General features: G+C 34.4%; 1 protein-coding gene across 1 annotated transcript in view; it reads right to left on the bottom strand.

Annotated features, from left to right (window-relative positions):
• Positions 1-9856, bottom strand: part of LOC141541231 (gamma-aminobutyric acid receptor subunit rho-2) — a 47845-nt gene extending 37989 nt beyond the window's left edge. Inside the window, exon 1 of the mRNA XM_074265424.1 lies at positions 9686-9856. Coding sequence (XP_074121525.1) covers positions 9686-9798 — 113 coding nt within the window. The 5' untranslated portion in view covers positions 9799-9856. The remainder of the gene's footprint in view (positions 1-9685) is intronic.
• Positions 9857-13054: the final 3198 nt, after the last annotated feature.

Genomic DNA, 13054 nt, shown 5'->3' with positions numbered 1-13054 from the left:
TCAATTTTATAAAGAAATATATTATATATATATAATATATAATAATTATTACATTATATTGTATTATAATATATAAATATTATTTATTATGTATAATATTTTTCTATAAGAAAATTTGCATAATAATGAGATTATTTATTTTTACATAAAGAATTAAATCTTGGGGGAATATCTGATACCTTCCACTGCTGCCAAATTTTTGATAATCCCCACATCCAGTTATGGGACCCCGACATGGGACTGTGGCCCAGAGTTTAAGAAGCTTTTATAGACAATATAGAAGCAGTGAATTTGGACAAGTCCCCCTGAACTTTGTCAAATGGGGATTGACTGTTTTCCAAAGTGGCTGTGAGGACCTCTCTTTGCAAACTTTAAAGTACTTGAGAGCAGGGACTACATCAAATCCAAACTTTGCTCTTTTCTAGCATCTGGCCTTGGAATTTGAATACAATAGATACTTAATGTTGGTTATTGATTTGCATATGAAGATTCAAAACTATATCATATCATACTTTGAATGGGAAGTTGCCTGACTAAGGAACTTATTTCTCTTAGTTGGTTTGGTAGGTCCAATTTGTTTTGGCTCACTCTGTACTTTAGAGCAGTAATTCTCAAACTTTTTGATCTCAGGATCCATTTGTACACTTAAAAATTAATGAAGACCTCAAAAAACTTTTGTGTATATAGGGTCTATATGATATATTTATAGTTTTAGAAATTACACCTGATAAAGTTTTATAATATGCATTTACTCACTTAAAATAACAATAATAAACAAATTATTTTTTTAGGAAAAATAAGTATCTTTTCCAAAACAAAAAAAAATCAGTACAAACAGCATTGTTTTACACATTTTTGCAAATTCCTTTAATGTTTGGCTTAATAGAAGACAACAGGATTCTCATATGTGCTTCAGTATTCAATCTGTTGCAATCTAGTTGAAGTATATGAATAATATTTAACTTCACAGAAAAGGAAAGAGTGTTTTAAAGTCAAATAACATCTTAGAATTATGATGAAAATTGTTTTGACTTCATCGATTCCACTGAAAGAATCTTGAAAACCTCCTGGAGTCTGAGGATCAAACTTGGAAAATTGATGTTTTACCTCACAGCTCAATCCTAAATTTTTTCCCAAGTTGTCAAGCTCCACTGTCCTTGAATGCCAGGCTACTTACTACAGTACTTGTTGCTGTAATTACACTAGCTCCCATTTCTGATATATTTTGAGTTTTGCAAAGAGTCTTTTACAACCCTCCAAAATATATAAGCAAGTATAATAATCCCATTGGGACATTCCCAGCAACCTATCTTTTGGGATAGTCCTGTCCTTCAAGAATTCCATGAGAACAAACTCTTTTAGTCTTTATTGAGACTTGGCTTTAGTCAAAAGCTTGAGATTAGGAGATGGGGGAGAGGACCTGAAATGATTCTCACTCCTAAACCTTAATTATGAAAAATAAGAAAAAAGGAAAGGGAATAAACATTTATAACACCTACTATATGTTGGGCACTAGGCGAAATAATTCAAAGATATAATTTCATTTGATTCTCACAACAATCTTAGGAGGTAGTTGATATGATTATTCCCACTCTAGAGGAGAGGAAAACTAAATTAAAACAAAAGATGCACAAGGCAACATAGCTAGTAACTGCCTTAGGCCTAGCATTCTATCTACAGCACCACCTAGAACTAGAAGTCAAGAACTCTTTCTGTTCTCTCAAGCAGTCCTTCATTCCCAAGCACTGAGTGAGCTTTTTTTACTTTGCTCTCATTTATAATTGTTTCATGTTCAGAAAGTAGAATACCCTTTCAGTAAGAATTTAGCTTACCTGGTTTCCATTTTTTATCTTTAGGTAAAGAAATAGATGTAGATTTGGGATATAGATTCCAACAAAAACTTCATTTTTGAAGATTGAGAAAGGAGAGGGACAGGAAAGGGGAGGGACAGAGAAGAGAAAGAGTGAGCTTACTTTTTTCTAGATGGCTTTCATATTCCAGGTGAGACATTCAGAATAGATTTGGTAAGCAAAAAAGTTGTGTGGAACTAACTTTACAAAAGAATATGAGATAGATGAAATTCCAGAATGCAGAAAATTCCTTCTTACATTTTAAAGTAGATCTACGTTACAGAATCATTCTGAATCCTTTTTTTTTTTTTTTTGCTGAGGCAGTTGGGGTTAAGTGACTTGCCCAGTGTCACACAGCTAGGAAGTATTAAATGTCTTTAATTTGAATAGCACCCCAGTTTGAAGCCACTGAAAATAAAGGTGTGTAATGTTAAAGTAATAGTACCATATGCATGACTTTCCAGAACTAACTGGCCTTTTGGCTAAGAATGGTCTCAAGGGATAATTCTGTTAAAAGGGAAGAGGAGCCCATATCTTTTGATACAGAAATAAGCAAGAACTGGACATTGAGTATTGTCTTCAGTGGCAGAAATGTTCCAAGAATTCTGATGAAGAGCTCAACTAGAGGGCTTAACAGATCATAGAAATTAAATTATAAATCGGGCAAGCTAACTGCCTCTATGCATCTCAAAGAGAAAATCCCTCTTTGCCAGAACACAGTTCCACATCAATTTAAAAACGAGGATTATAGTAACTGAGGTCCCTGAATTTCTGTGGTCCAGAGGAGAGAACGCAGATTTAAATCCTGGGGCCATTAGTGAAAGGTTCTTTGTGAGATTTTTGTTTGCTTTTTGAGGAACAGCTATTGAATAGCCTGCTCCATTAACAACCTACCCTTTGCACAAGAGACAACAGCCTGCTACTAGTAAAAGCATAGCCTTGGCACTATGGTCTCTGATTTCAGAGACATTATGAGTTCCAAGTGAAATAAAATCACAGAGATTCTGCATAGGCTATTGTACTCGGTAGTTTTGTTCTTAGTGTGTTTGGGGACGGTGATTGATGTGTTTGAAAAGTTTTTTTTTTGTTTGTTGTTTGTTTTTTTGTCTTGAACTAGTGGATAATCTTATGTTGTGATTAGGGAGCCCCCTGCCAGTGGCTGCGAAGGTCTAACTCAGACCATAGAATGATCTCTTCCTGTGAGAGGGTTGATGATGATGATGATGATGATGATGATGATGATGATGATGATGATGATAATGATGATACAAGGAGACTGAGAGGCAATTGCTGTTCTCTGACCTGTCTCCTCTTCCTCTTTGCCTCCAAGTATTCCTTCAATCCACAAGGAATATCTGCGTTAAAGGCTGCTTTGCAACTCCTTCAAGTGTTATGATTCACAGCTGTAGAGGCTCTCAGGGAATAAAAATGAATAAAAAGCAAGCCTTGACTTAGGACAGAAATATTTGGTGTCATTTGTAGGAGTAGTGCAAAGGGTGTGAGGTTGGCATCTAGAAAGCATGGATCTGATTTCTGAAAGCTTTATGTTGAAAAAGTTTTATAATTCTATAGGATTTCTCATATAAGTTTTTCTCAGAAAGTTACAGATGTGGGAAATGGAAAAAGTCCTCATATAAATATCAGAAAAAAGGAATGAGATTTGAGTGTTTTTTAAGACATTGAGAGAATAGATGATGACTTGATTAAGAAATTTGTTTGTTAACAATAAAGAAACTATAATAAAAGAGAGTGACACTATTATAATTACAATCTATTTAGGATCTCTAGGGGTGGGGTTTGAAGAAGGTGGAAATTTCTGATGTTAGAATGGCTGGACAATGTGAACCCATTGGCTTCATGGGAGTAGAGATGTATGCCTACCCTCATTGAAAAGGAAGTGGACTTGAAAGAGGAGTTGTTTTGGTTATCTGTTGGGAAGTGCCTGTTGCATTAAAATAATTCATTTAATTTTTAAGACATTCTTTTTTCTATGAAGGATGTAGTCTAGGGGCAACCATGAAGAGAACATGATAAAATTTAACTGATTTAGGTAATAAAGAAAAACATACCCGGATTCCAGCTCATCTTGTATGTTCCACTTATTTACAAAAGACTAAGGTGCAGTAAGAAATGATGAAAGGAATAGTTTCAGAGAAATTTGATTAGACTAGTGTGAAGTCAATGATTTGCTCAAAGTGACTTGAGCAAGACCAGAAGAAATATTTGTAAAATAGCATCAATATTGTAAAAAGCAAACAATTTTGAAAGGCTTAAGAATGTTGAAGAACACAATGACCAACCATAATTCCAGAGGGCTTATGAGGAAACATATTATCCATCTCCTGAAAAAGAGGTAATGGAATTGGGGGTAGAAAACAAGATATATATTATTCTATTTGACCAATTTGGGAATTTATTTTTATTTACTATGCATATTGTTACAAGAGCTTTGTTTTTTCTATTTTTTTTCAAAATGGGGGTAGAGGCGAGAAAGTGGATTTTAAGTCATTTTGAAAAATAAAATTTAATTTAAAACAGAAGAAAAGTCTCTTCTTTGTCCTCACTCCCTAATTCTTCTCATTGCTGGGAAAAATTTTTTTTAATATTTTTTTTTCTAATACCTCCCTAATACAATGGCTAAATTCACCTGCACCTTAATCAAGATAAGTCGTTCATTACAAACTAGACAATAAAAAAAAAAAAAGAAAAAGAAAACAAAAGAAAACAAAACAAAAAACATGAGCAATGATCAACAAGTTTTCAGTATGAACAAATTTCCAAGAAGGGGAATGGGGAGTGAAAGGCTGAATGAATGAAGTAAGAGGAGATGTTGGTGCACCAGAGAATGGCCAGTTAGTTTAGAAAAGCTTCCAGAAACAGATGTCCTCCAGACTGAGAGAAAAGAGTGAAATTTTTCTCTTCCATGTATTTATAACAGTTTGGTGAGAATGTTCATAGTACGGAAAAGGACCAAATGCAAGAGGAAGGATCAGGTTAAGACTTGAGTGAAGAGAATATAACACACTGGGCTAGAGAGGTATATGAGGGCAGACAGGGTAGTGATGACCAGTGTATCATGAATCCATAGATTTAGATGTGGCCGGACAGATCCAACCAGACTCCCTACATAATGAGGAAATTGAGACTGAAATGTTATTGACTTGCTTGGGGTCACACAGGTAGAAGCTGTCTCAGGTTGTATTTGAACTCAGGTCTTGCTTATTTCAAAACTAATGACCTCATTCCAATAATCTTGTGATGAAGAGAGCCATCTACACCCAGAGAGAGGACTGTGGGAACTAAGTGAGGATCACAACAGAGCATTTTCACTTTTTTTGTTGTTTGCTTGCATTTTGTTTTCTTTCTCATTTTTTTCCTTTTTGATATTTTTCTTGTGCAGCATGATAATTGTATAAATATATATATTATATATATAGGAGTTTATATATATATATATTTTAACATGTTTAACATATATTGAATTACTTAACATTTAGGGGAGGGGATAGGGGGAAGAGAGGGAAAAATTTGTAACAAGTTTTTGCAAGGATCAATTTTGAAAAATTATCCATGCATATGTTTTGAAAATAAAAGGCTGTAATTTTAAAAAAAAAAAAAAAAAAAAAAAGAAAGATGAATTCCTCTCTATCCTCTCTACCATGCCAGGGTCCCTCTGAATGTAAAGTTTTGAAGATTAGAGTCAGAAATTTCTATATGATTCCAGAAGAGGTCAGGGACCTCAGAGACTCTCTAGTACAATCCATTCATCTTTAGATAAGGCCAAAAGTTATTTGGCTTGCACTAAAATCATACAGGTAGTAAGGAACAATCCAAACCCAATTTTTCTAACTCTAACTCCAGATTGATTTTGACATCACTCTCTCATCTCTTCAAAGAGGGTTGTTGGTAAGTGTTCAGATGTGAATAGTGACTTTGGCAACAGGTGATAGGTGGCTTACATGAAGTTTGCTAAAGTAGGAATTTGGCAATGAGCTGGAGCAAGTGAATATGAGAGATTTTAGAAAAATTAGGGAGGAAGGAAGGGAGCAAAGAAAGAAAGGAAGAGAAAGAAAGAAGGGAAGGAAGAAAAAGAAAGGAATAAAAGTTAAGCAAGAAGATAGGAAGAAAAAGCTCATTAAAAAGGAAAAAAAGGAAAAAGAAAAAAGAAGGAATCAGAGTAAAGAAGAGAGAAAAAAATGTACATAAAGAAGGAAAGAAGACAACAAAAGAAAGGAAGAAAGAAGGAAGAATCTAAACTTTATAATTAGTTTTATATGGATGCATTAACCTAGGGTGATGCAGAAATTGTATCAAAAGGCGGCTTTGGAGACAATTTTTGCCATAATACATTTTATCTGGCAATAGAAGATTCAGGTTAAGGTATCCACCCTGAAAACAGCTAGAGATCAAAGATAAAGAAGGACAAATTAACTGATTGCTACTGATATTTCTTAGTATTTCATAATCCTGGAGTGTCATGAATAAAAAAAAAATTTCCACAAAACTTGTGAGCTGTTTAACAAAAGGTCTTATAAGTAGTCCGTAGTTATCATCCCAAAGATTAATTTTGTTTATACTACTCCTGACTTTTGAAATTTCTTATCAGACAAATTCTTATTTGCATGTAAATAGGACTACATTTCTCTCCCATATCTTCTCTACTGAGACTATTTTGCATTCAACCAATATACAAAAATGAAGAAAATGCAAATGAATTGTGTAAGAAAATAGTAATGGACACAGGATAGGGCCACATGCAAGAAATGTGCATGGGATTTTCCAAGGAGACCTTGGAAATAACTACAAAGAACTTAAAAAAGCAAATGCTATGGTGGAGGAATAGCTCTTCCAGCAAGAATGAGTGCCCTGATAAACTCTGATAAACAATATATAGTAAATAAATCTGTCCTATCCATGCTCTTCTTTCCATTCATGGGGCCACCACCCTAGTGGCCCTCATCACTTTCCCATAAACTACTGCAATACCTCCTTATTGGTCTCTTTTCCCCCAAGACTTTTTCTTCTTCACTCCATCCCCCTAACAGCCCGCAAAGTGATTTTCGTAAAGTATAAATTTCTATAAGTTCATGTCACTCAGTGTTTTCAAAAAGTTTCAGTGGTTCCCTATTACTTCTAGGATCAAATACAAAGCCTTCTACTTGGCATTTAAATATGTCTACAATCTGGCTCCACTTATTTTTCTAGCCTTATCATCCACATATATATATGCATACTTAAAAGTGTATGTTTGCTGGTGGCTAGTGCACTACCTTTTCTCAATTACTTAATATTATATATATATATATATATATATATATATATATATATATATATATATATATATATATATATATATATATATATACTTAAAAGTGTATGTTTGCTTTCTATTATAAAACTGTGAGCTTGTGGAAAGCAGATAATTTCATTGTAGTTTGCATCCCAACATGAAGCACAGTACTTGACACACAGTAGGAACTTAATGCTGATTGATTGAGAATTGGAGTTGGGACTTGAAGTTAAGTCTTCTGACAGTCAAGCCCGGAGCTAGAAAACTTATGTGGTAGGGAGAGAGAATGATATTAATAGCCAGAACTCCCAAGATCCACAATACCTAGAGTTCAGGTATTACATTTGTGATGTCCTTTACCAATATGAACTGCTCATCCATTATGGTAAAGAAATAACTTGGGGAATTTGGGGGCAGGAGGAAATAAAGTTAGGTAGCAATAAATTAAGATTTGTTGGGACCCCTTTGAACTTTGAAAGAAGAGAACGCAGTGTATTTCATGAGGCTGTACAACATATATTTTGTATGCAATATGAGGAAGGGATATCATGATATAATGGAAGAAATGGTAGATCTTGAATTCAGGATCACACGAATTCAAGTTCTGCTTATCTCTCAGTACCCCAGACCACTCTCTAAGACTACAAGTCAAACAAAGGTTATTGAATTACACAAGTGAAGGGGGTGTCCATAGAAGGAGTGACAGATCTAGACCTTTCCTCTTGTTCCTAACCTCCTCCTCAAAAAAAAAAAAAAAAAAAAAAGGATTCATATTCTTTATGTGTAGGAAAAGGGGGAATAAAATCTTCATAGTTAAAAACAAAATTTGGCAACTTAATGATTCAAATACAAACATCTGCAAAACTGAAAGTAATTATGTGTGTTTTATATATTTTAAAGGGTTATGACTGAAAAATGCTTAAATGTTTGTTATTGAAAAAGTCTCAAGAACTGCTGCTTATGTATTTAAGAACAGATAACCCCTGAATAAACTATCACCCTCTAGAAATAAAGTAACAAACTCATTTTCAAAGATACTATCACTCTATATTTAATAATTAAAATTTAATTCAGTAACATTTCTATATTACTCTGTATGGAGCCAATATCAATGTTTAACAGTCAATCCTAGCTGTTCCCTAGTTTGTTCAGAATATATTTAGAAATGAAATCTTCACAGACTTAACAGATCCTGATTCTATTTATGCCCAATGGAAAACCATATTATATATTTTATATATTTTTGTTTTGTGTATTCATATGTCTTTTTAAAATTAAAAAATTAAATGCCAATTTAAAAAATCTAAAATGTTTAACTTATATTTACAAAAATCATGATCTGAAGGTGGTTAATATTTTTATTTTACTGTTGACGTTTGTCTTTTCATCACAGTCATTTTAACTATCCTTATCTTTGAACCCTCCTTTGTATAAGGAAAAACAATTAAACAGCAAGACCCAGGTAGTATTACTCATTTCCTATACAGGTTCCATGTCTCACCTACATTTCTTGGAACTTTTTCCAACAAGCACCATATTTATTGTCCCAGGTTTGAATATTTCACTTAATTCAGTTTGGCAGATTTGGATTGCTTATCTTTTCCTCTAAACTATGAAGTGATGATTAAGTCCTACTGTCACACGAAAGGAAAGGGGCTTTCCCTCTGAATATATCTGTCAAGGATGATAGAGGGTTGGAAGATGCATGATTCCTTGATAATGGAACTTATCTACATTGATTCTCACATATGGTAACATGGAGAAAGAAAAGTATATTGATTGTATGTATATAACCTATATCAGATTGCTTGCTGACTTGGGGAGAAGGGAACTAAGAGAGAGAGAAAAAATTTGGAATTCAAAATCTTACAAGAATGAATTCTGAAAACTTTTTTACATGTAATTGGAAAAATAAAATATTAGTGAAGAGAAATTAAAGTACAATCTGAGGATTATAGCTTTTGTTCCCCAAGGCCTCCCACACATAGTTTTCAGAAATTTCCCTCTTAAATCAAGAGTTTCATCTGGGGAAAATAATAAAATGAATGAATATATCATTTAACTGGTTCCCTTTTTGTCTTTATGTCTGTCTCACACACAGTAGGCAGAGGATTAATAAAACTTTGACGATTGAATGAATTGAGTCCTGCTGCTTGCCCAGGGACACTGTATTTGAGTCTGTTTTCACAGAGCTATAAGAAGTTAGCCCTTTTTTTGACAGCAGTTTAGAAATCCCAGCTTCGGCAAGATTAAAGAACACTGTTCTGGGAAGACTAAGAGGAGCTTGCTTGGTGTAAATTCACTGTGAGGGGGTGGTAGCATCAATAACATTCCAAACCATTGGAAGGGGGGGAAATCCAAATCTGACAAACTCCTTGGAATTTGCAGGTTAACTCTGAATATAATTCCATCATATAATAGACTTCCAAGAAACATTGTCTAATTACAAAATAAGACCTTTTCAAGCAAGAGGGGTCAAACAAATGTTACATGGAAGTCTGGAGAATATGCCCAAGAATTTCAGAACCCTCCTCTGGTTCCTTACCTTAGCCTGGGCATTTCCAGCTGTCCAGACCAGCGTCTCCTCCTGGGATTCCTGCTTTCCACAAGAAGGATGAGGCAAAAAAGGAATAAAAGGAGTCTGAAAAAATAAGGCATTTTGGGAAAGGCAGTGAGGAACTAGGCTACTGTCCAGTTACTTCTTACAGGATAAGTCTTTCCTGGTTTCCAGACTGACTCAGCTGAAAATCCCAGGTTTTTGCTGAACCTGGAGGATCATTATTAGAGAAGGCTGTTTTTCTGAAGCAGTAGTTTCGTCTGGTGATCAGGGCTTTTTTCTCTCTCTCTTCTCTCTCTATCACTGTCTCCCTCCCTGCTGCTTGGTGATTGGCCATTAAGAAGTTTCTCCTGTTAGTCAGATTCTGCTTCCATTTGGTTCTGAAATTCAGTCTTTTGATTAAAACTGTTATATATATATATTTTTATAAATCCCTTCTCCATGACAGCTTTTTGCTTACATCATTAATCTCCTTCTCTCAGGCTACATAAAACCAAGCAAGCTGTCATTTTCATTTGGAAGGCCTGTGAGCGTTCAAGATGGACTGAATGGGAAAGGTTTGTAAGAATGCAAAGGTACAGGCAAAAACAATGAGTAAATTCATGAACTGACTTGTTATCATGAGACTAATTATCTAACAAATTGTTCTTTGATTTTTAGCCTCAAAGGGACATTAATAAAGGCAAGCCTTTGAATTTTAATACCTATTTCACACCAAAAGGAAAAACTTAATCTTTTCACAAAAGTCTTAAACATTTCCATCCAACTCTTTAAGGTACATACTTAAAATACACGAAAGGAAATTAAGGAAGGATGCAGACAAGAGTCTCAATAGTGGTTGTTCAGTCCATGTCCAATCTTCCAGAAGATTGGAGTTTTCTTGGCAAAGATATTGGAGTGGTTGGCTATTTCCTTCTCCAGCTCATTTTACATATGAGAATCTGAGGCAAACAGGGTTAAATGACTTGCCCAGAACAGTAAGTGTCTGAGGCTGGATCAGAGTTCTATCTCTGTGCCATCTAGTTGTCCTATATATGTATATGGAAATTCATATTTACTGATGACTATTAAGTTCAAAAAATTTTTTTTTAATTTATGTAAGAAACAAATTGCATAGCTATTTCTAAAAGGTCCTGAGAAAGCCTGTTTTAATGAAGATTAACTTCCTCTGTAATGAATCGTTTTCCCTTTTTAAGTGAACCTTAATTAGGGAGTTCTGGTGATGAATGTGCTCTCCTAGGAAATTTTATTAGCCAATAAGTACTGTTTATACTAATATATTAACATCGTTTTTTTTAAATAAACCTATACTTATTGCTAACCTACTGATTGGCCTTGGAGCCAACCACATGGTACAATAGATAGGACAGAAGACCTGAAGTCAGGAAGATCTGAGTTTAAATCTCTCCTCAGATCTATTAGCTATGTGACCCTGAACAAGTCCAATTACTGTTCATCTATTTCTTCAATCTGTAAAATGAGCTGGACAAGGAAATCACAAACCATTCTAGTACTTTTGCCAAGAAAACCCCAAATGATGTAACAGAGACAGAAATGATAACAAAATAGTTAGGGAAACCATATGCAGACCAATGAAGAGCATGACTTTTTTTGAGAAGCTGGTGTGCCTCTAGTGGAAGGCATTAGAAGTGAGGAGACTCAAAACTGATTGAGATAAGGATTAGATGAAGAAATAGTAGGAAGAGGGGAAGTGAAAATTTCATTCAGCTATTTGAAGGCTTATCATGGAGAAGCAGGGTGGTCTCTAAGTGCAGAGTGATAGACATTCCAGGGAGACAGATTTTAGTTCAATATATGTAAAAACTTTTTTCAGTAGTCCTGTCCAAAAAACAGACTCATACTAGTAACAAGATTCTGACTTTGTCGTCTCTGGAAAGATATCTTGAAATGTAGTCTGGAGGAGTTTTTGTAGAATATGTTCTACACAGGATTCCTGCTTAAGTAAGGAGCTGATCTAGGATCACTTCCAATTGAGATTTTGTGATATGAGAAACAAACAATAAGCATCCTTTATTTAGACCTGGTTAAGTGCTAGTGATTAGGGTGGGAAATTTCCAAAGTATTATATTCTAACTTATAGCATCTAACTTCCCTTTTTTTGGAAACTGTATTTCTTTCTACTTATCCCATATTATGTGTCCAATTAAAAGAATAAAAATAACAATAACAAAAAAATGAGATTAAAAATGTCAAGACTTTTTTTAAAAGTTTTTTTCTAAAAGCTTCTAAGATAAAAAGAATCACTAAGGTTCAGTAGACTTTTGCCTAAAGACAAAAAGCTTCAAACACAGAGCCCTGGAGCAACTGAAAATGTTTCAGAATTTCTGACTGCAGGTTTAGGTCAGAACTACCGGGAAAGAGAAAGCCTGACCTCAGGACCGGGATATGTGCATGATATACAGGAGAAAGATTCAGTGCCATAAATTCAGGAAAAGTTCAGCTGATCTTCCAGTTAGCTTTATAAAGATATAAAGCAAATGAATTTTTGTCCTTCTTGGCTTGCCAATTCCTGAATTGTCTTTAATAAAATATCTTCAATAATGGCAACCTCTTTTAAGGTTGGGCTTAATTTAAAAAATGAAAGAAGCCAGAAGCTAAAAATTTAGAGTAAGGACTAGTTAATAAGGTTGTCTGATCATACTGTTTTTGGTTTAAAATAGCAAGGAGTGGGATGGGACTGCAAAAGAAGGCAATGTGACTACATATTCTTGTGTAGCTCTAAAGACAATTCCAAAAGAAGACTTCAAAAAATGTTTTGGGAAATGACAGCATTATTGCAATGAGTCTATCTAAGCTTATTAACATGACTATTTTGAAAGGTTTTTCCTTTAAATATTATAAGAGTCTCTGTATTTTCTTTTTTTTTTAATTTTTATTTTATTTTATAATTATAACTTTTTTTTTTTGACAGTACATATGCATGGGCAATTTTTTACAACATTATCCCTTGCACTTACTTCTGTTCAGATTTTTTCCCTTTCTCCCCCAACCCCCTCCCCCAGATGGCAGGCAGTCTTATACATGTTAAATATATTACAATATATTCTAGATACAATATATGTGTGTAGAACCGAATTTCTTGTTGCACAGGAAGAATTGGAATCAGAAGGTCAAAATAACAGTTTACACTCATTTCCCAGTGTTCCTTTTCTGGATGTAGCTGATTCTGTCCATCATTAATCAATTGGAATTGGATTAGCTCTTCTCTATGTTGAAGATATCCACTTCCATCAGAATACATCCTCGTATAGTATCATTGTTGAAGTGTATAATGATCTTCTGGTTCTGCTCATTTCACTCAGCATCAGTTGATCTAAGTCTCTCCAAGCCTCTCTG

This window comes from Sminthopsis crassicaudata, chromosome 4 (assembly GCF_048593235.1).
Source record: "Sminthopsis crassicaudata isolate SCR6 chromosome 4, ASM4859323v1, whole genome shotgun sequence".
NCBI lineage: Eukaryota > Metazoa > Chordata > Mammalia > Dasyuromorphia > Dasyuridae > Sminthopsis > Sminthopsis crassicaudata.
Note: the sequence above shows the minus strand (reverse complement) of the source record. Positions and strands in the feature narration are given on the sequence as shown.